General features: G+C 56.3%; 1 protein-coding gene across 3 annotated transcripts in view; it reads left to right on the top strand.

Moving 5' to 3' along the window:
• Positions 1–6,334: 6,334 nt before the first annotated feature.
• The window catches only part of HDAC7 (histone deacetylase 7), a 47,619-nt gene continuing 30,981 nt past the window's right edge, over positions 6,335–22,972 (top strand). For 2 of the 3 annotated variants that reach the window (XM_026867640.1, XM_026867643.1), the window contains exon 1: positions 6,335–6,814. In XM_026867640.1, the coding sequence (XP_026723441.1) occupies positions 6,712–6,814 (103 nt within the window). In that variant the 5' untranslated portion in view covers positions 6,335–6,711. Of the gene's footprint in view, positions 6,815–20,162; positions 20,217–22,972 lie in introns of those variants that run through there. The other variant, XM_026867646.1, reaches the window with a different exon arrangement.

A 22,972-nucleotide genomic window follows, 5' to 3' on the forward strand; every position in this document is an offset into this window, starting at 1 on the left:
GCCTGATGTGAGCAGGAAGTGGGAGCGTGAAAATGGCAGCAAAAGCGCCTGCATCGAGGCTGGAAGCTCGGGTGATCTCTCTGGGTTGACAATGAGCTTAGACCTGTCCTGAACAGGGTCCTGAACCTTCTGGATGTGACATTTGGGAATGGACAAGTCCCAATGTCACGGCTGGTCCGTGCAAGCGTGTGCCTCGTCCTGGGGCAGCGCAGGACCGAGGTGAGCGTGAACGGGGTGCCTGCGAGTGTGGCTTTTCCTGCAGTTTATTAAACAGTTTTGTTGCATCCTGCCGGGGCTTGGACAGGAACCTCCCCGGGGCAGGGAGAGGCTCCTGCTTTGGGTCCCTGCTGGGTGCTGTCCAGTGCAGCTCTGATCTGGTAGAGGCGTTTGCAGTGCGACTCAGTGTTCTATCTGGGCTAGCAAAGTGATAAACTTCGTGGCCTCGTGAGATTACGGGTCTGGATTTGTGTCGTGGCTCAGGCAGAGATGGGGAATTCGGGCCTGCGACGGCTGGAGAACGCACGTCGCAACTCTGGCCCTGGTTTCTGAGTCCACACCGCGTCAGGCCGTGGATTAAAGACCCAGGTTTTATCTGCTGTTGGGAGCAGAGACTGGTTGCTTGAACTCTTCTGAGGCTCTAGAGGTGTGAGCGGCAGTACGGACAGCTTTGGGATACGTGGCTTAAGCCAAACAGTTCTCCCAACCGTGGGGCGCTGGGATAGAAACTGCTCTTGGGAGGCTGAAAGTTGGTGCTGCAAAACTGTTTAAAAACTGTTGACAGAAAAAATAAGGTTTGAAAATGTCAGTAATGAGGAGACGCTGTGTATTTGGACTCTTTGTAGCTCAAGATTTTCAGGCTTTTTTCTGTTGAAATAGTGGGATGCAATAGCATATGTGCTTTTTTAAGAGAATCCGTGAGATCCTGCAATCCTGTATTTAACAGCTGGGACCTTGGGGAGGGGAAAAAACAGACAAGTGTGTTGGCAACGCTCCGAAACGAGGCGGCTCCTTCTGCCCCCTTGCCTGACTCTCGCGGGGGAGATGTGTGAATCTCCTCTTCGATCTCTGATTCAAACATCAAGACCCTAGTTTTTCTGATCTGATTTATCACCTTTTGATCTCCATCCAGCCCCGGAGCTGCTCTCTGCTCCAAGAGGGACGGGACAGCCCAGGACGGGTAGGTGAGTCAGTCCTGCGAGCTGCGAGTCCGTCTGACGTCGGTGTCTCATCGCCTTGCTATGCTCCCCGAAGGCAGGAATACATCCTTCCCCAGTTCAGGCTTTGCTGGCTTCCTATTAGCAGCTTTTTTGCTGACTTTCGTGTCGTTGGTAAAATGAGGGAGATGACAGCCAGGCAGAGAAGCGCGTCGTGGCCCTGCTGAGTTTGAACACTCCGGTTGCAGCTGGGTGGGCTTGTGTCAGGCTTGAGCAGCCCGCTGTGACCGAGGCTTTGAGAGCCCGGCGTGGTTCAGCTCCTGGCTGGCACGGCTGGTCTCTCGTTTGCCCTAAAAATACTGCAGAAACCCCTGCTGCTTGCAGCCCAGCAGCCTCGCTGAATGGCTGTAACGTTTTCCTGCCTTTGTTGGTGCTTTAACCGATGTGGTTTGTTTCTGGTCACCCTGCTCCCTTTCTCGGGATGTATATGGGCTGTTCTGCTGAACTGCCTTCCCTGAGGAGCTGAGCTGGGCCTGGAGTGTGTTAGGGACGATTTTTGTCACTCAGAGAAGATCTGAGTTGGTACATTTGCTGGGTGATGTGGTGGTGTCATGAAGCTTTCAAGGCAGCGTACGGTGCTGGGGAGGTGGGCAGGGGCTGGTGGGGTGGGGTGTGAGTTGCTAGTGCTGTTAATGTTTTTAGCAGAAAAACTTGGGTCTTTTTAAGCCGAGCTGAGGAAGTTTAGGAGAGCAATGCTGTCCTGCAGAATGTAGGCAGAGGATTTGTTTTCTTTCTCTGCCTTGGAGAGCTCCGTCTTCCCTTGAAACCGTCTTCCAGATATAGCAGCAGTTGCTAACGCTGAATGAATGCGTGCTGAATTTAGGCAGCTCTGAGGCTGCTCTATGTTGTGCAGAATTCGGTCGTTTGGGTTTGAGTTTAGCCAGAGCAAGCGAAGCTGGTATGCTTGGGTGGCATTGTCCCAGTTGCCAAACTATAAATAGCAAACGGAGCCCAAGCGCTTGTTGAACTGACTTTGGAAATTTCCCAGGCTCACCTTGGAGGAGGGATTCGTGCCAAGGCACATCAGCCCTTGGCAGAGTGGGGCCGAAGGCGGCGAGTGCTCGGCATGATGCAGGAGTACCCGTAAGCGACTCGATGAGGTGGCAGAGTTGGTGTGAGTGCCATATGTGCGTGTCATTGTGGTCCCTGTTGGGCAATATCGGAGGATGCTGAGGAAAGAGCCTTGAGTCAGCGCTACGCTGTCACCCAGAGAGGCCTTCAGGAGGGAGGGAACGTCCTAAAGTGAGGATCTCCATGGAGGTCTGGACCCCGAGGAGGGGCTGGAGCAAGGTAGCAGCTATCCGTTACAGTTCAGCGCCTGCGCACATCCATCACGCGTAGCTGTTTGTCTTCCCTCATCCTAAAAGTTTAGTCTGTCCACGGTCAAGGCTGAGCGTGGCGGGCAGTGCTCAGCGCAGAAATGATGGAGCTGTCTCTGAGGCTGGGCTCTCGCTCGGTGGCTGGTTTTCTTTTTGCACCTCAGCACAACAACAACCCCCGTCACCCGCTCGCGCGCGGATACGTTGGGCTTTGTCCCGTGAGGTGTTTGTATCCTGGAGGAGGAACTCATGCCAGGAGGAGAATTAGCTCTTCCACGGGGTTGCATTGCACAGTTGGATCAAAACACTGCTCACATCAGTGCAAAACAAACACTGCTGCTGCTCTGGCGTGCAGTCACGCTCGCCCCATGGCCTCTCTGTGCCGCGGGGAATGACGGCGAGTGCTCCGGGGGACGGAGGCTCCGCTCGGAAAGGTGGGTGTTGAAGGTGGGGAGCGGGCGGGAGGCGTTGGGGCAAGAGCTGCAAACTGAGAGTATCTCTCACTGGTCTCCAGAAGAGACTTGTTGCTCTTGATGGAGAAATTTTGGACACGGGTGTCCCTGTGAGTGGTGCCTGCCTGGAGAATCCTCTGGGCGAGTGGGACAGGAGAGGGAGTCGCTGTTGGCCTGGCTTGCCTGGGCTAGCTGATCACTCTTCGGGGCACTTTGTGCATCACAGTGTGTAGCTTAGGATCAAAAGAGCTCTACGGGTTTACTGTAGCTATCCTAAGGTAATACCTTAAAACCAAGACCCAAACTTTTGCTTATTTTAGAAATGACTCAGTTGATGTTCTAAGGCATGAAATAAGCAGGTTAGGGCTTCCCGGTGCATTTGCCTTCCTTGACAAGATTGCTCTCGCTGTACTCATTCACTGGGTCACGTTGGGTGATCCTGGACTTTTTGTCCTTCTCCTCTCCCACCTTCCTCTCCTACTTCACCTCTTCTTATCCCTTTCTCCACCTTCCCTTTTACTTGAGTGCTCCCAGTTCTTCCCCAACTCCTCCCTCTGCAAGGAGTGGGGCAGGCATTTATAGAAATAGAATTGGAAGGTGTCCTGCTCCGGTTTGAGTTCCAGTTGTAGCTGGAACTTGGCTCATCTGCTTCTCTGAAAGAGCAGCGTGTCCAAGGGGACACGTGTCCTGCAGGTGCCTCGGAGTTCAGCTCCACGGAGGGTGAGAGGAGGAGGAGGAGAGGACTCCCTGGCGCTGCGGGAAGGAGTCGGGACTCGGTGCTGGGAGCAGTTTGCCGGGGGATGTTCTTGAGCCTTCGAAAAAGGAGAATCTCTTACACAAGGGAGGGGAAAACAGTGGTGGTGCTGAGGCTGCTTTTTCAAAAGCCGCTGTTGCGTAAGGGCGAAGCCTTGGGCAGCACAGAAAATGTGGAGAACGTCACTTCCTAGCAATCACTCAAGACCGAGTGAGGATTGCTCTCTGAATTTCTTCCTTTATGCATATCCTAAACTTCAAGGCTTATGTAAATTCTCCAGGTTTGCTCACGGCTTGATGCACTTAAGTTGCAGAGGATATGTTTCCATGTGTAGCCTGGGGGTGCAACTACCAAGTTAAAATAGTCTCTTCTGTTCCTGCCGTAGACTCTTTTCTTTATCTGGCTGCCTTCAGCAACACTTCAGAGGCCAGTGAAAGCTCCTGCTTTCCAGTAGCATCTTCTAGTGCTGTAGGGTGGGAATATTCTCAGCAGAGAGGCTGCTCCCTCCCTGCCCTTGCCAGCCCAGAGCAGAGGAGAATCGCCGTTCTCCCGCTTCCTTGCCTTGCTCGGTCACAGGTTTTGCTCTGTCCTTGTCACCATCTGTGTGGGCTCACCCTTGGTCCTCTGGCCTTGTCACAGGGCTGAGGCAGGGACCGGCCCCTTGCTGTCCCAGGGATGTCAAGGACGGAGGGACGGCTATTTCTGTGGATGCTGCAGAGCACCTGGATGCAGGAGCCTCTGTTTCTCTTGGGGCTCATCTCCCAGCTTCTGCTGAGCTCAGGGTCGTGTCTGCCTCCTCCTTTTCCTTACTCCAAGACTGCACCAACGCTGCCGTGGGAGAGGGTCTCCAAGTGAGGGTGTGGAGGTGCTGGTGGGCAGAGTTGCAGGATGGTCCGTTTGCCTTGAAAATTACTTCCACGGAGACCAAGCCTGGCAGCGGGCGCAGTTCTCCACAGCTCAGGGATGCAGTGAAGCCTGATAAAACTCCTGGTGCTCCTCGTGTGCCTGTGGTCAACCCCCTCTGAGGCCTTGCAGCTCCCCTCTGCGCTGGGGCTGCGGCGGGCTGGATCCTCCTCATCCTTGGTGGCACTTCCATCCCCACAGCACAGTTGCAGAGCAGAGCTGCCGCCAGCCGGGGGTGGCAGCGTCCCAGAAGAGGGGTTCCCCACGCCAGGGGGACAGTCCCTGCCGCGGTGCCAGGCCGGTTTGGGTTTTGGCTGGGTCCCTGCAGCCACGTGGCTGTCACCTGCTGGCGTGGGGCGGGCAGAGGGGACAGCAGCGCTGGCTCACGCCACTCTAATAATTGAACTGCAGCGTTAAGCAAATCTGTGGCTTGTGATCTTTATTCAGAGTGCTCAGCCTCTTTGAAACCGTGGTTTAATACAGGCGGTTTGACAGAGGCCTTAATAAGCAGTTGCTGTCTGGATGACGACTGGAATTGGAGGTGCCGTGTTCCCTCGGATGCCCTGTGTAAGTTTTGGAGGATGTTTTTGTAACAGACTAAACTGGTGGGTTTGGGGAATTCAATTATTTAGCACTGTGGACTCTTGTCAATCCCTGTTTATGACTTACTCCTGTCCAAAAACCAGTAGAAAACACATTTCTCAGTTTTGAGTAAGCTGGCAGAATATGTTGGCATCACGAGTGTTCAGATGCACCCGCTGACGAGAGGGACGCCCTGTGAACGAGCAGAGAGCTGCCGCAAGGACCGGTTTCAGGTGCTGAGTTTGATTTCCAGAAACTGTAGCTTGTGTGTTTGTTTTCCCAGTATCTAAGGGTTGAAATCGAATACGCTCTGAGTATTGCCATTTAAATTTCCCTACATTAGTCTTAATGCTGGTTGCTAACCAAGACCAGATCTTTCCTAAACACATCTGGCGACTGGGCGCGATCGCAGCCCTTTCTGCTACGCTGAAGAGCTGCGAGGGTCGGCTTGAGGGAAGCAAAGACAAGGTTTGGGGTTTGCGTCGCCTGGTTGCTTTGGTCGTGTCGGCTCCCTTTGAGGCTGGGCTCGGTGGCAGCAGGATCGCTGGCAGCCCCGCTCCACGGAGGTGCCTGGGCAGGCTGAGCCTGTGGTGACACGCTGGGCTGGCCTTGGGCTGCGTGGCGGAGGCACGGGCAGCACGGGAGGAGGTTTGCCGGGGTTTGGCTGGATCCCAAGTGGGGAAGAGCAGTGGCCACACTGGGCTGGTGCCTCTTGGGGTCCAGCTGTGTGGCTCTCGGAGGGGGCTCAGCCAGTCCTGGGGATGCTCAGAGCGCTGCTGTGCCTGGGGACAACGCGCCTGTACCGCGCTGCCGCAAACACAGGTGCCACAGTTGGGTGCTGGGTTCTGGGGAGCGAGCTGGCAAAGCGCCGTGGAGACGGCCTTGGGGATTCCTCACAGCTTTTGCTTTGCCTCAAAAGCACGCGCAGTGGCTCTACCTTCTGTTACCCAAATCTTTCTTGGTGAGGTGAGAGTTGTTGTGCAGAGTTTCCTCTTTGTATCCTCTTATGTCACGCTGCCCCGCCGGCTGAGTGCGCTCAAAATAGCTGCCAATCCCAGTAGGTTTCACTTCAAGGTCTCTATTCTTAGCTTGCTGGTTAGCTGAGCAAGCCGCGTTACTCAGTAGTCATGAGTTCAAGGACTGTAGGGTAAAGACTAGCAAATTCAGGCCATGCAGGAGTCCCGTTTGCTTTTCATGGCAGCTTTGAAGGGACGGCTTGGGCAAAGCCCGGCTCAGCAGCCTCAGACTTGCGTGCTCAAAACGAGAGCTGTATCTACGTGAGTATGAAATAAGGGCTGCTGGAGCGGGTACCTGACCCGGAGGAGGCAGAGGGCTCAGGAAACGGGGTGACTCGGTGCTTGAGAGTCTCCTGAGGGGCCGATTGCATCTGGCCCAGCGACGAGCGGCCTTATCGGATGCGTCTTACTGCTGCGCGGATGGCCAGATCCGTTCGTTGGTGGCAGGAGTGAAGCAGAAGTGAATGTGGGATGCGGAGCGGTGGCTTCCCGGGAGCGGAACTAGCTGGATGTTCTCAGAGCGTTGTACTGAGGCTGAAGATATCTGCTGCGCTGGTGATGTTCAGCCCATCCTGTAAGTGCCTTTCCCACCCCTGGGGGATTTTTTTCCTTCCGTGCAGGGCTGTGAATCCTGGCTAGTCGGGTGGGCTGGCTAAAGGTCTACAGGGGAGCATCCTTCCGTACGGCACACGAAGGGTTCACGCAGGGGCCTGAGTTGAAGCTCCAGTCTGTGTCTGCTGGACGCAGCCACCACCGAGGCGGGTTAAAGGGCTTCAAGATTTTGATGGCCAGTCTGCAGCATCCCAGCTCGGTGCCTACATGGGAGCTTTCTGCAGCCTTGTAGCCACAGCAGAGGAGCAGACAGCATCAGTCCCAGTGGTACCAGCAAACACAGGACAGGCTGATCTGTTACCTGCTCTGCCTTGTCAGGCTGTTTCAGTCTCCAGACAGGAGCCCAGACAGGAGCCCATCCCGGGGCTGAAAGGTGCTGGCCGTGGCTTTTGCTGCGAGGTGGCTGAGGCTCTGTACGTGGGGTTGCTGGGGAGTGAGTGTTGTGTACTGAATTCGCATCCTGCCTACGCTGCGGGTAACGGGTCACGTGCAGATGAAGCCTTTGTCCTGTGCCTGACTGCTTTTTTTAAAATTTATTTTTAGGTGCTTTCTGGCTTCCTCTTCCTCCTGCATTGCACTGCACTCCCTTTTTCTAACTCCCTCTTCTAGGACTGCTTTTTGAACAATCAGTTCCTCCTTAAACCCATTTTTTCAGGCCTTTGTCTGCGCTTGGGAGCTGGCCCAGTTTAGCATTAGCAGCTGCTGGCTCCTTCTGGGTAAGCAAGAACAAATAAAGGTTTACCCTGAATGAATCATTTGAGCCTTATCTGTCTTTCAAATTCGGGACAGCTGTACAACTTCTGCGTGGAGTCTGCCTGGAGGGCACAGAGGCTCCTCGACGGAAAAACTTCTCCTGCCAGTGGCCAGGCTCAGTGGGTTTGTGCTGTGGATCCGCGCGCTGCCCGAGTGAAATCTTCCGTGTGCCTTTTTGAGCTTTATCCCACACTGGTCGCAAAGCACAGCTCTGGAATAACTCCCTTTCCTTGAAGACATGCTCCATGCCGGCTTTGCTACAGGCTTCTGCAGAAATTCAGCCTTTGGGATGCTTTGAGTGGTTTGATCAGCGTGTTGCAGAGCATCCCGGTGGGAAGCGCGTCGTGGTGGGACCCACGCAGGGATGAGCTCTGGGGGCAGACGGTGCACGGTCCGTGGGGAGCGAGCTGTTGGCCTCCCCCCCCCGGGCTCGCCACTTCAGCAAAGGGCCACGGCGGTGTCAACGCTGCAGGAACTGTGGTGTGGCTTTGCTGGTTTAAGAGGCAGGATTTGTAGATAAGTAGTGTTAGTTGGTTTTAATAACAGAAATGTGGGAGAAGGGAGGGGAGCAGCAGATAAGCCTTGGGCTCGTGCCTGAAGAGTTTTAATCTGACACTGAGGTGGGGAGTTGCACCAGAGCTAATATTTTGCTGAGGTGAACAAGAGGGTTTTTTCTCCCCTCCTCTTGCTGTCCTCATCTTCTGGCACTCTAGATTAGGCTTGATTTATCCTCGTTCTACGCGGAGAGGCACCCTGTCTAACGGAGATCTTGCCAACAGATCTGGTGTCGTTTAGTGGTTCGGAGGAAGTGCCGGCGCGTGTTGAGCCTTGCCCGCCCTCCTGCAGCCTTGTCCTTTTCCCAGCTCGCATCCTCTGGTCGTCAGAGCTCATCAGAAGAAGAAGCAGGCTTAGACACATGACGCAGTGGTGGCAAACTTGTAGCTTCTTGCAATTTCCCCCCCCCTTTTTTTTTTTTTTCTTTAAATTCGTCATAGAATATGTGCCGCAGAGCCTGCCCGTGTCCCTGCACCTTCCACAGACGCTGCAGGGAGGTTTTGGCTCCGTGGCTGGATAAACCCATTTGCCTGTTACGAGGCTCTGGCAAACTGGAGGTGTTGGTGGAGCTTCCTTTGTGTGTTCGTAACCTGCCTTCCCAGTTTGTCTCATCCCACGCCCAAGGCCGTATGTTGAGACCAAGCGAGGGACGCGGTGGCTTCGGCACTGTCAGGTGTTGAGGACACATTTGCAGGACAGAAGTTCTTGCAGGCAAGGCCTTGGGAGGTGAAGATGGCTCTGTCCTTCGCGTGCTAGCACGGGCAAACCTTGCTGTTGGCTCAATAAGAAGAATTAGGGGTCTAAAGCGGATCTTGACTCCCAAGTGCAAGGGCTTTCGGTGCTTTGACTCCTCTGTAGAAGATGACGGGCTGTCCTGGCTGCTCAGAGCTGGGCTTGTAGCTCCTGCGGAGTGTGGTGAGGGGTACACAGGGTCAGGGGTTGTCAGCAACGTCTTCTCCTGCCTTGTCGGTGAGATCCCTGGGGCTCCCTGGAACTGGGCTTGCTCTGAAGCAGCAATGGCCAAGGCTCTTGGGATGCTTGGAAGGTGATTTTAGGACGAAGTTAAGGTTCTGGGTGAGGAATCAAACAGGTGCGTGGTAGTGGCAGAACAAGGTTGCGTCGTGGCAGAAACTGTTTCCTTAGTTCCACGTGAGCTCTTCCCTGCAAACCCCGATGAATAAACTGCATTCCTTTCTTCTCCAGAGCTTGGAGGCGCTCAGCTGTGCTTGTGACCTGGCCTGGGAGCTGCAGTGGAGCGGGGAGATGCAGGGCTGCGTATCTTGGGTTGGGAAGAAGACCCCAGAGAGCCTTTCTTTGTACCTTAAATACAGAATTTTTGAAGGGGGTCTGCAGGGTGCTGGGATGGGATAGCCACGCTGTGCAGGGTGAGCTTGGCAGTTTTCTGGATTTTCATCTGGCGTGGAGGTGGCACATCAAGCTCGGAGGCTCTTCTTTTGCTGTTTCCAGCACCAAAAGGGTGTGAGACTACAGATGGCTGGACCCAGGGACTCGGTGGGAAAGGGGCCTTGAGAGCAAGGTAGGGATGCAAGCCTTGCTATGATGAACACAAAGACTGGCCTCCGAGACGTGGGGAGGTCTGACTCTGAGCCCGAAGTGCTGCGGCGTGGAGGAGCAGAGCACAAAGGTGGCACCGAGCACGTCGTGCCGGAGAAGGGAAAGCCAGGGCAGGGGGACACAGCAGTGCAGGCTCCTCAGCCAGCACAGTTTCTTTTTAAAACTGAATTTTTCAGTCTTTGTGGAAGCTCCCTGTGCATTAGGCTGCCTCTATAACCCACCCTCTGTAACTCTCGGTGTCAGGCCCAAGCTGGGGCAGTTTGTGGCCAAACCCTTGGAGCCACGCATGGAGGATTCCCGAGGGATGCCCCCAGCTCCCCCGCCACGAGCCTGTATCGATTTACCACTTCACTTCTGCTCTCCCTGCCCGTGTCAGGCAGCCTCCGAGTGCCCCAGCGCAGGGGTGAGCAAACAGGGCTTGTACAACCCTTACAAAGCCAGGGCTGGAACCTGCTTTTCTAGTATGACAGACCACACTCGGCCACTTGCCTCTTTAAAGCAAGTGTACTCAGAGAGGGTTTGGCTTTTCTGCCTATAACTAATTTTTTAGCCATTAGGTAGATGGGGCAAAAGTCCCTGTTGGATTTGTCCAAGCAGCTCGTTGCGGAGCCGTCAGAGGTTGGTTGTGTTGCGGCACCTTGTCCTGTGCAGCGGGTCTGTCCCTGGCCATGCAGGATGCTGAATCCCCCCTTCCTCGTCGGCTGGATGCTTCATTAACAAAGCAAGAGTAATTCACCTCTTTTTAAATTAAATCACAAGTCCTCCTTCTCCTTCCATCTTCAAGGCTCTGCCGTTGTAAACAGCTGCTTACTGGAGTAGGTAAGTGGAGGCAGCACAGTCCTGCCAAGCCCTCATGTCCACAAATGACTAAATCCTGCCTGAAAAGTCAAAGTATGAAAACATTATTTTTTGGTTTTGGCTGAGCCTCGTGGATTGCTGGGACCAAGCCATCTTGGCTGCCCGGCGGGCTCACAGAGCCGCCCCTCTGGATGCTGGCTGGGGCTCTGCCCACCTTGCAGCTGGCGGAGGAAGGTGGAGGAAGGCTGGTGCGGACGTGTCGGGGGGCAGGCGGGGGTGCAGGAGGGCGTCTGGGGGCTGCTGCTGCCCCCACGATGCTGGGACCAGCCTGTGCTGCGGCTGCGAGCCCTCGCAGTTCATAAATAACTGTGGGGGCTGGAGAGCCGGCCCGGTGGCTCGTAGAGGAGTTGTCGTGCCAGCCCCTGTGCAAATGCAGCACCTTGCCTGCCTTTTTCTGGCTTTTCAGCTGGTTTTTCTTTCATGTGCGCTTCCACGGCGAGGCCCTGCGTGCAGCTGGGGTTTCTGTGTGCTCCTTTGCTTGCTGCTCCGCCATTCCGTGCTGGGACAGCGGCCGGTCGCCGCCTGCTCGCGGGCAGCTGGCCCTGCCTGGAGCCGGGTCAGGAGCCTGGGTGAACCGAGCGGTGGGTCCCTCATCCGTCACAGCCTGGCTGATCGACTCTGCTCTGGGTTCGTAGGGAATAGCTGGATGGGAGATGTGGGTGTTGAGTAGGGCACTGGGAAGGGAGAGCTCTGAGCAGCTCCCTGCTAAAGACTCCTTGTGCATTTTGATTTAATATCTGTTTAATATACGCTGGAGCAGGAGCCCAGGAGGGTGGAGAGCAGTCTGGTAGGAGCCCAGTCTAACTGGGTGTCCTGGCGTGCTCCTGGGAGAGCAGGATCTTTTGGGCACGAGATCTTTTCTGCGTGTCTCGCCTGGGAGTGCAGGTGCCTACAGACTCAGCAGCGCTGCGTGTTGCATTGCTGAAAGACCCCTGGCTCTCGGCCCCGGCCCACCAGAGCCCTCGTCCCTCTCCGAACAGTGCAGCAGCTCGTGGCCGGTGCGGTTGGGTTGTGTCTGTGCCGTTTTGAATGTGAACAGTGATGGACCAGGCAATGCATAAGCCACTCTGCATCCCTGACTTGCTTCTGCTGCCTCTGCTCGCATCTCCAGCTCCCCCGGCTTTCCCAAGTGTGCCCCTCTTCTTCTCCACCCTGAATAGTCTTTGCAAAACTTGGTTTCCCAGCTGCCCGGCAGATAAATATCCATCAAATGGATATCTGCTCTCCTTCTCCGTAAGCTCCAGCCCGTAGAGGTGGTGCATGGGTCCAGCACTTGGGACCCACAGGAGCTCAGCACGAGCCTGGGCTCCTGCTCTCTGGCCAGGGCTGTAGGGACAGAGCTGAGGAGCCTGGTATGGGAGGTGAGAAATGGGGATGGGAGAGCAGGCAGGTGCTAGGGAGGTGGCAGCAACGAGGGGATGTCCAACCTCCATCTCCCAGTGAAGAGGTCGGCGATGGGTTGTTTGCTCGAACATAGCTCACGGCATGATCTGATGTGACACATAACTGCGGGGCGCTCGTGATTTTTCGAACCGCTTTAACTCAGCCAAATTTATAATCAAACTTCTGCCGTGCTCTGGATTGTCTGTTTTCAGCTGGAGAGGACGAGCGTGCCTGTGTGTGTCAAAGGGCCGAGCTCAAAGCTGGACTCTGCCAGCTGCTCAGAGATGCTGGTGGGAATGGACCGTCCCTTCGTGCCTCCTTCCTGCTCCCCAGGCATGGCCTGCAGGGGCACAGGATGGCTGCTGGTGGAGACAGAGGCAGAACGTGGCTTCAGAGGCTGTATCCGCTCCGTCTGGGCCAAGCAGAGCAGCACCAGGCCTGTGATGCCGCACTGGGTGCTCCTCTGCTCCCAGTGGCTCCTGGTGTCCATGCCCCACTGCCCCAAAGAAAGCCCCCCCCTCCCTCCAAAGAGCAACGTCCAGCACCGCTTGCAGGACCCGACTCTTCTGAAAGACTCTCAGAGTCTGGATGGAGATAAGGGTAAGGTTTAAGGCCAAAAATCAGGAGAATTTCCTGCTGCTAGAGGTGGAGCCTGGATAATGCTGATTCAGGGCTTTGACTCCCATCCGCAGCCTCCCCGGGCTCCCGGGGGAAGCTGACCTCATTCCCAGCTCGTTGGGCTCTCCCGGCTCGCACCCACTGGCCGGGTCAGTGCCTCACCGGATCTATAGGCGGTTTGTGCATATGGATCCCTGGTTCTTGGTCTTTTGAATTCATGGCAGCACAATTCCCAGGTACGTGGAGCTGCCGACATGCCGCATCCTCCCGCGGCAGGACCGAGCCTGGCAGCCGAGACGCCCCTTCTGCGTGGCCAGGCTCAGCGGTGAGACGCTGGTATGCGAGATGTAAACTCAATACCAAAGTTTAGATTACAGCCCTGTGAAAAACATCAGCTCCCCTAAATGGAGCCCAGATGGTGGCGGAAGCTGTGCAACGCATCGAAGCCGAGGGCCAGGAATTGCAGGAACCGTGTGAGCAAAGGGACCGGGGCTGTGGGGGAGGGAGAGGAAGGGAGGTAGAGTTACAGCTCATGGAGCCCGCGAGGCAGGCAGTTGGCCGCTGCCATCTGCATCGAGGGTCGGTTCCTAAACCAGGCTGCTGAATCCACCTCGCCCCCTTAAAAACAACTTTGGACGACAAATGTCTCCCGAGTTGCATCACTGTAAAGGCAGCGTTTCCAAAGCTGAGGTTTCCCACAGCCCGTGACAGCTGAACCTGCGGGCGTAAGAGGCCAAGGGCTTTTGGGCAAATTAGAGGAGACCGGGTAGATCTGAGGCAACGAACACACAAGCTGTGCTCGCTCGGGAGCTCTGCCAGAAGAGGAGTGTCCCAGCTTCCTCGTTTCGGCAGGTTCAGAGCCGCTGAGCCCAGGGCTGAGCGCGCGCGGGGAGCTTGGAGACGGAGCCATGTCTTGGGTAAGACGAGCCCCAGCAGCCGGGCGGTTGCATGGGCGAGCGCAGGCTGCGGGGAGCCTGACTGTGACTCAATATCCTGGTGTTGTGAAAAAAACAAACGGCCCAGTCCGGGGCACTGCTGAGAGCACTGGCTGGGAGGCTCGGAGCCATCCTTCCCCCCCTGCGCTGCAGGAGCCTCTGCTGCAGCTTCTTCTGGGTGTTTTGGAAAGGTTTGGAGCGATTGAGAAGTGCCGGGGGAGCCCGCAGAGCACGTCTGGTGGGGCTGGGCCCCGTGAAGCCACGCAGTGCCGGTGACGGAGGTGTCCAGCCGATGCTGTGGCGATGTGAGAGCGAGTTAGTGCCTTCCTAGGAGAGGCGATGGCCTTGGACTGCAGCAGGCAGCCCTCCTCCCTGGGCCGGGACAGGTCCGGGGGTGCTGGGAGGTTTCTCTGGAGGGTTTGACCGCGTTAGATGAACGTTAGGAGTGGCTGAGTTTCATCGTCCCCTCTGCGACCTAGAGACCTGGGGTGAGGTGGTAAGAGATGAGGCGTTTATGTAGGAATTGGGGCTCTTCCTGAGGTTGTTCTGTAAAAAATGTTGTGGGGAGACCCCAAACACGTCCAGATGGGATTGGTGCTCCTCTGTTAGGACCCCGCCATCCCTCCATTCTCCCTGCTCTGCCCTTCCTGCATCTCCTTCCATTCCCCTCCTTCTAAGAGCTGCCGCATTTTTCAGTGTCACCCGCTTGGGTGGTGAAAAAGGGACTGAGGCTGAGCGAGGGAGAGGGCAGGAGTGATCCTGCAGACCCCAGCGCCGGCGCGGGTACCAAGCCCCGGGGCCCGCGGGTAAGCTCACCCGTGCGGTGTTTGCCGCGGAGGAAGGCCCACATCCCTCGAGATAACAGCGTGTGCAGGAGCAACACACCCCTCCCCTCGGAGATAAGCTTGTGTGCAGACACAGCCCGGAGATAAACACCCCGGAAGGCAAACATCCAAGTCGTACACCTGTACGGACGCCGAGCACCTGCAAACACCCGCCGCGTGGCTGTGCCCGTCCTCCCACGGTGTTTGACACCAGATCGGCACCGGACCTGGTTCTGTGCTAGAAAATCACATGTAGGGCTGCACGTGCCCCAAAATCTGGGGATGCTCGGGGAGAGAGAACAGGCAGGGTTTGGTGTCACCTGTGGGTTGAGGTGGCTGCAGCTTTCTAAGATGCTCAGAGCAACGTAGACCCCGCAGTGCTGTTACACCCCGGGTTTCGCGTGCCTGGAGGATGCCGTCACCTTTAGGCTGTGAATTCAGTTTTCCAGTAGCTCTCAGGTAGCCTCCGTGCACGATGCGGAGCCTTAAAAAGTTCCTTTACGTTGCAGGAAGGGATTTTGTTGAACTCCTCGTGTCTCAGAAGTTGTGAAATTGGCACAAACGAAACGGTTGCTGCCTCAGCTACCCCCATCACCGCCCCCAAACCGATTTCCACCCGCGTTTTGGGGACGCTGCTTTCTGACTCCTGTACGGGCTCTGCTTGGCTTTGGGGGAGAGCAGATCCGTGCCGCCGCTCGCTGCTTAGGAGCAGCATGCGTCGGGTTTAACTCCCCGAGTTTTAGGCGTCGGCAGCGATGGCGTTTGCGTCTGAGCCTGAACCGCGTGTCGCCGCGCTTGGGGCCGGCGGGAGAGCTGCCGGGGCAGACAAACCGCTTTGGGATGTCCACCACGGGATTACTGCTCAGACATCTGCGCTGAAATGTCGACTCTGGCAGATGAATCACAGCTGTAGCTGCTGGATTTGGATCTTACCCTGAAGTCAGACTCCAGAGTTTTGTTTTTCAGCACTGACGGGGCACCGTCACTTTATATCCCAGATGAGACAAGGGGGGCTGGGGGGTGCTGGTGACGGTCAGCCCTGCGTGTGCTGTCTGCAGACATCACCCAGCACATCCTGCAGAGGCCGTTTCTGTGATATTTTGGAGTCTCTCAATGGAAATTTAATGGTAAAATGACTATGGAGACCCTGAAAAACTGCAGCAGCAAGTTGTGCTGTTTGAGGAGCTGGGGGGAACCAACAGCCCTGGCAGCGTGCGACTTGTGAAACGCAGCGGCGCAAATGGACAACTGTGCTTTGGGGGACAGGGTGAGGGACAGGCTCGCGGGTGTCACTCCCCCTCTGCTCATCTCCGCTGTGGTTAAGGACACTTTGTGAGCAGCCCTAGAGATGCTGAACGGTTGTAGGTAAAGGCACTGCAGAAGGAGCCCCCCCGTGCCCCCAGCCTGCAAGAGCTGCAGGGGCTCTTCAGACAGGCTTTGGCACTTCGATTGCACCATGAGGTTACTCTGATTAAAATAAATACCAATAGTGGGTTGTAACCAAGCAGGGGGTGGTGGTTCTGTGTCTCATCTGTCACCGAGAGGGCTTGTTGCAATGCACCCCCTATTCTGGAGCGAGCAGCAACCTGAGGAACCCTGTACTGACAGGCAGGAGCCTTGCAGAGAGTCGGGGAGCTACACATCAGCTCTGTGCTGCTTGTTATCTTTGTAAATACCGCGGATGAAGGTTAACCACCTTCCTTGGGAGGATGAACTAGACTTGGAAGACTAAGAGCGCTGTATCGATGGTCTGTAGCCACAAAGATGTGGATACGCCTGCAGCGTGTCTCTACCGGGCATCCTTTGCCCTCTGTCTCCTTGCAGACTCCGTGTACTTCTCGTGGGTTTTCCTGGCAGAGGTTCATCCGTATCCGTGAGCAGGAACTGAGCTGTTGGGAGAGAGATGAAGCTGGCTCTGCTCAGGCAGTGCCGTGGTGGCTGTGCTTGAGTCCCTGCAAATAACTGGACGGGGCTGAAGGCTCCACTGAGTCTGTGCTGCTTGAGTGATACAAGAAACGTTGAGTAGGAGTAAGGAGATGTCATCGCCTCTGTAGCTCATGACTCTCTGAGTGGTCTCCATGCTGTGGCCAGCACTGCACTGGCTACTCCAACAAGGGCAGTGACTCAGTGGAAAAGACTCAGAACTAGACAGATGTAGGATCTGCCGTGCAGGGAGAGCTGATGGTGAAGCTCGAGCTGGTTATCTCGGCACAGGAGACTCCAGCCATCAGCTCCTTCGGCCAGTGGACCAAGCCAAGGATGTGCTGGAGGCAGAGGGTTAGCTTGTGGTTTCTGCGTTGGCTCTGTCCATCTCGTGAACAATCCTAGCAATGCCACATCTGATCCCTGCTCGTGTCAGATCACAGCAGAAGGGTGTCCCTGGAGAAACGTCTGGAGTCTGCTCCTTCCCTGGCCAAAGATCTACAAGTCTCGTTTGCGGTTCCCATCGGGTTTATTGGCTGCCTTTTTTTTGTTTGTGTTTTGAGGTGTGGATTTGTAACAGTGCTGATGACGAACCCTTGAAAGATCTGTCAAGATCAAAGAACTGGGAGGAATTTTTAATTTTTTTTTTTTTTTTCTTTTCCCTTGGTGGGACCTTACTGTCAGGGTTGGATATCTTGTTGGGTCTGGCTTACTCATGAGTAACTGTGCTGGTTGGGTGGAGGTTCACTCTCTCTTCTGCAGGAGTCCGTCCTGGGTGACAGCCTGTGACGGAGATGGGAACAAGTGATAGCGCTTGGCTGCTTCCCTGCTGGGGAGGTTGGGTTGCTGGCACGGAGAGGCCGTTTCACACCACGCGGACGTGTCTGGGACGATGTGCCAAGCGAGCGAAGAAGGTGGAGGGTGTGTCTGAGGAGAAGCCTGGGAGGGGCGGAGGGTGTAGGATGGGGTGCTGGCACATCTGGAGGTGGGACAGAGAAACTTGCAGAAGGATTTGTGGGCTAGGCCTAGTTTGAGCTTGGGTGTGTGCTGTATCTGCAGAAATCTGCATGTCCTCCCTTCTGCCCTCTTATCTTCTGGCTTGGTGGGGGAGGCCTCCCAACAGTGCTGCTTCCCGGAGGAGATCCTTGCAAAACCCCGTGGCTTTTCCCTCTGACCATGTGGCTTCCACGTTCATCTCCTTGCAGCAGCTCTCACACATTCCTGACCCTGGGAACAAGAGATGAGACTCTGCCAGAGCTTACCCGCTTACCGACCAGCCTGCCACTGACAGCCCAGTTCAGAAGAGAGGTTCCCAGTTACCTGCTGCTGGTTGTTTTTCTGGTGTACCCCCAGTTGGAGAGATAGGGATACCCCAGATAATGATCTCGCAGCAGGCTCCGGGATGAGCAAAGCTGACGAGTGGCATCTCGTTACAAAACCTGGTGGTTTTATTTTGTCAGAGTATCTAAATTAATGGCAGAAAGTCTCTGACTTCCATGACTTGGAGGCGAGGGTTTGGTCACGGGTGAATAGTTTCCAGCAGGTTTGTGTTTTAGGGAGCCATCTGACACGCTGTCTTCAAGAGTTTCCGTGGAAGAGCGCGCTGAAATTGCCGTGGCTGGAAGGTGGCTGATGCGGGAAGCGGGAGACCAGGGTGAGAGCAGCGAGTGGCACCACACGGTGCGGACGGTCACGAGCAGGGGACGGCGGTGTCCCGGGGAGAGGCGGCGTCTGCGGCTCCTCCGTGCCTAGAAACTCTTTTCTCACTCAATAGGGAAGGGGGTCAGGAACCTTAGGGCAGGGAATAGAAATCCCAACCCAGAGGTCTGGCTGGGAGTTGTGGCTTTCATGCAGACGGCAAGAGCCCTGTGAGGCTATGTTTAGTCTCTTACTCTAAGAGACTAAGAAAGGAATTGGATTTGGGGCTGGGGTCGGTGGATTTAAGCCGGGAGCGGGGCAGGGAGGGTGTGGGAAGGGTTTGTGCAGCTCGGGGCTGTCTGCTGCTGGATGCACCCGCTCCTGGGTCAGGCTTCGGCTTGGCAGGGCTTTGCTGCAAGCGGAGGCCAAACAGCTGGGAGAGGAGATGAAGCTGGCAGAAATCAGGCCTGCAGGAGCTGATTTATCTGGGAAGATTAAAATACTTTTATCTAGCTGAAATCATGGCCTTCAATCTCGGCTGTGCAAGGCTGGGGCTGTGCTTGCTCGCTGTTAGCTCCAGATCCCTGCCGCTCGCGGCGGGAGAGTCTCCTGCTGCACCTCTGCCGCAGCAGGAATTTACCCAGGCGTTGCTCCGTGTCTGTCTGCAGCCGGGATGGGGATCGGTAAAAAGCAGCCGCAGCACCTCCAGAGCCAGACCCTCCTTCCCTTTTGGGTGCTCGCTGACCCACACGTGCAGGCTGGCTGCTCCCTCAGCCTGGCCCTGGGCTCCCAGCTTGCTGGATTTATTTATTTATTTTTTTTTTTTCTCCAGCAGCAGCCACATGCCCTTTCCACAGCCCACACAGTTTTTCTTGGGTTGCGGGAGCCCTGGCAGCAGGATATCAGAGCAGATTTCCCTGCCAGGGCTCTGAGGGTGGATAGACCAGCTTTTCTCCTTCCCTTATCACCTCAAGCTTCGGGTGCGGGGAAGCCGCTGCCGAGCTGTGGAAGAACTTTTTGTGTTTGGCAGCAAAAGGAGAACGTCAGGGCTTGCGATGGCTGCAGAGGGACCACCTAAGAGAGCATGGGAGGTTGGCAGCAAACACAGCTGAGCAAAGAAATGGCAAACTGATGTTGAAACTCCTGGAAAAGGGGGAGTTGTCGCTGTAGAGGGTGGGAAAAATAATATGGAAGCATGGGGATGGCTTGCCACTAGATGGAGCGAATGGTCTTGTGGGGATTTATCTTCAGCCTCTGGCCAGTTCAGCCCAGGACCTTTGCTGGGGGAGTTGGTCCTTTCTGCCTCGAACTCCTGGGTTGGACTTTGGGGAGCCAAGTTTTGCTGAACGTCGGCGTCTCCCCGAGCGCTGCTGAGGTGTGGTGGTCCAGGGTGTTGCCACCCCTTGGATGCAGAGCAGAAGAGTCACCTCCGGCTACTGTGGGCACAGAAATTGAATCTTTAAGCTCTCGAAGCCCTCGTCCTTTAGCAGAAGCGGAGTTTGGGACTCTTCGGGATAAGAGTTTCCATGGGTGAGCGTGGAAGACGCAAGAGTCATGCGGCAAAGGGACAGCCTCGGTGGGGGGAGCAGGGAGCAGGGGCAGAGGCCTTTTGGGAAGCCACCAGGGCAAGAGCTGGAGACGTTGCCCTTGGGATGCTGCGGAGGCACCGCAGGACCTTGTGGAGGAGCTGTGGTGCTGGCTCCACCAGCCCCACGGCCATCCCTGGGGAGCCGGTGACAGGGCACCCTCGCGTCCCCTCCTGGACGAGGGGAGGACGAGCCTCCGAGGAGGCTGCAAACCCCGTCAGGAACGACGCGCTGCTGCGAGAGGAGATCGACGTAGGAAAACCTTGGGCCCTCCCTCTGCGGTGCCGACCGGGAGCACGAGGAACCCCTGCGGCAGCGGCAGCAGCTCCCCGGTGACGCAAGCGCCGGCGCAACGGCCCCGTCGCGGTGAGGTGCTGAGCTCTTCCCACCGCCCGCGCGCCAGGGGAGGGGTGAGCTACAGCAACAAAAATGCGCCCTTCCACTTGGGTGACTGCTCCCAGTTAGAGATGAAAACATTTGTTCCTGAAATTGGAGTCATTCCTGGGATTGCAACACCCAGGCTGTGTTTCCAATTAATCTGCTGAAGTCGTCATGCATTTCCAAGTGCATTGGCTCAGCAGAGAGAAATCTGGCGTGGCCTTCGCGCCGCAGCGCCAGGCGAGATGTGCGAGGTATTAAATGAGGAGGGAAGGGCCCCGCAGGCTTTGCCCACCAGCACCTGGCACGGGATGGCGAAGGGGCACCGGGCAGCTCCGGTACAGCAGGGAGGGGGACGTGGCAGAGGGCAAAGCAGCCTCCTCCTGGGAATGAAAACGCTTGAAATAGTTGTTGAATTACTGTCGGGTTTTTCCTGACTGGTTTCCTTCTGTTTCTGGGTGTGTGTTTTGTTTTGGGGAGAAGGGGAGGGGGGTGAAGTGAGTTATGCTTGGTCTATTCGCTGCGTCTGCAGGAGCGTATTTACAGCCTCGCTGCCTTAGCGGTGACGAGTGGGAGATGTTTGCTGGGCGCTGGGGATGCTGGTGTGACCTCCCAACCCCAGCCTCCTCCCAGGCCCTCCTGCATGGTGCCGCTGCCCCCGGCGAGGCGGGCGAAGGCTGGAAGCTGAAATTGCCGTGGCTACACGGAGGCTGCCCCGGGGTGAGGGGCGAGGCTGTGCCATCGCCTCCCGCCTGCCGAGACCGGAGCCTGGGGTCGGACGGTGGGTCCTGGTGATGCGTCTCCATTTAGGCACCTCTCCGGGGAGCTGCTGGAAGGACAGACATCCCCTTGCCGATGGTTTTTTCTCTCCTAAGGCTGCTTTTGCAGAAGCCAGGGTTCCTGCCTGGAGCTGGAAGTGACCTGACACATTCCTCTCGTCTCCCGTGCGATTTTCTGAGAAATGAAATTGGATCTGAAGCCCGGTCCCAGCTGGGTGGGAGCGGTCCAGTGTGTTAGCACAAACACTCATGGAAAGGCCGAGCTTGCGTAGAAATCTTCCCTTTCCAAGAACGAGGTTCAAGCTGAGGCCCCCCCTCCCTCCGGCATCAGTTGGGGTGACGGGCAGGAGCGGGGAAGGGGGGACGGGGAAGCTCAGCAGGTCTCCTGCCGCCAAGGTCACGGGTGGCTTTTCCCTTTAGGGGGAAGCGCACACACTGCTTTCGCAAAAGGAGCGTGCAAACTGCTTTTACCTGTGGGGAACTAGAGCAGGGATGGAGTGTCCGGCTGTGGACATCTGCTCCCCGCTCTGCAGAGCCCCTCTCCCTGGGCCGCCGGGACGGCGTCACCCGCTTCCCTGCAGCAGCGCTTCGTTTAGAGCTGGAAAGTGTTAAGTGAGGATGGTGACAAGACCGCTCCCAAATTGGATCACGCTTGCTTTCCCATCTGCGAGGGCAGCACCGGGGCAGTATGTTCTTCGGTGGGAGTGTCGTGCAAGCCTGTGCACCCTCCTCGGAGGCCAGCGCAGGCAGGCGGCCTGCGGCAGATGCAGAAAAGCCTGCAAAAAAACCCCGGGAAGCGGGGAGAGGAGGGGGAAGGCAAGTTTACCACTGGTGTTTAATGCCGCGGCGTGTCAGTTTAACGAATGCTCTTAAGGATGTTGTGCTAACTTCCCAAGCTACTGCCTCCAGAAATAGAGCTTTCCTCTGTGTCTCTCGTAGAGTAAGTCTCTGGTGCATAGATTTTTAGCAGCGAGGATGTAATCTTTCTATATTTGCTTGCAGGACAATAATACTGATGCTTTCTATTTTTAACCCATCAGCAGAGCAAAAATGCACTTGGGAATCTTCAGGGAGCAGAGCAGCTCTGCTCCTAGCACTGCCTGCCCGGCCGGGCTTGGGGAGCGACGCCAGCAGCTCCGCCACCAGCGCGGGCTTTGAGAGGGCCCGGCCACGCTTTCCGGCAGGTAAAGGGAGCCCGGCCTGCACAGGGCTGGTCTCGTGGTCCGATGGGCTCTGCGGAGCCCGTGCTCTGGGCTCGCGGGGCTGGGCGGTGGTGGGGAGGAGCAGGGGGGTGCGTGGTGTCGTCGTTCCTTCTCTTCCTCTTGTTTCTCTTCGTGGCTGCGGAGGTGGTGGGGAGCGCCGGAGGGTTTGTGGCTCTGGCTGTGTTGCTGACTCTGTGATGATCGTTTGGGTGGTGCCAGTCCTGAAATCCCAGCTTGGGTCCTAAAAGTGTCTCAAGCCTTTTTTTTTTTTTTTTTTAATATATACATATTTATGTTTTTTTAAGAAAAACACTTTCTGTCACCACCTTGATTGTGAAAAAGGGCTGCAAGCAATAACCTGCAAAGCCCTCCGGAACAGGACGTGAATAACAAAACTGGTACCAACTTGAGTCACGGTCCCAGGTTTGGGGACTGGTTCATAATTTTGAGTCGTTCTGCCCTGGCCGGGTCCTTCTGCCGCCCTCAGCTGCTCGAGCTGCCGTCAGCAGCCGTCCTCTGGCAGGACGGGCTTGCGTTGGTCTTCGCAGGGTTTTCCAGATGCTGACGTGTGTGCTGGAGGAGCCTGAACACGTGCACCTCCCATTTGGAGGAGAAAATAGGAACTTAGGGTGGAACTTGCTCCCTGGGGGTTTTGTTTTGCCCTCCGGGCTGGGTCCAGCTAAAGTCTCTTCTGCTGTCTTGTTTTGTTGGGATTTTTTTCCCTGAAGTGGAAAATCCCACTGGCCTCACGAGTGGATTTTTATCGGGGTGTTTGCGCCAGTTACAAAGACTTTGGTCTCCAGCCCCTCTGTGGGACTGTGCCCAGCCATCTCTGTGCTGCCACGGGGGGCTGCCAGTGGGGTTTGGGTTAAATCCGAGACCTGGTCGTTGTTCCTGGGGGTCCCGGGTGAAGGTGGAGCCGGTGCCTGCGGCTGCCTCTCCCGGACAGGGCAGCAGGTTTTTGCATTTCAGGGCTGTTCCTTTGGGGGCAAAGAGTCAATCTCGGTTTTGCTGTCCCGGGCGTGCAGCTGCGCGGGGCTCAGCCCTGGCTGGGACAATGGCCGGAAGGCGGGAGCCGCGCGCAGCTCCTTGCCGCGGGCCAGGCCCCGCATC

The sequence above is a fragment of the Athene cunicularia genome, unplaced genomic scaffold (genome assembly GCF_003259725.1).
Source record: "Athene cunicularia isolate RWA unplaced genomic scaffold, athCun1 chrLGE22_part1, whole genome shotgun sequence".
In the NCBI taxonomy this organism is placed as follows: Eukaryota; Metazoa; Chordata; class Aves; order Strigiformes; family Strigidae; genus Athene; species Athene cunicularia.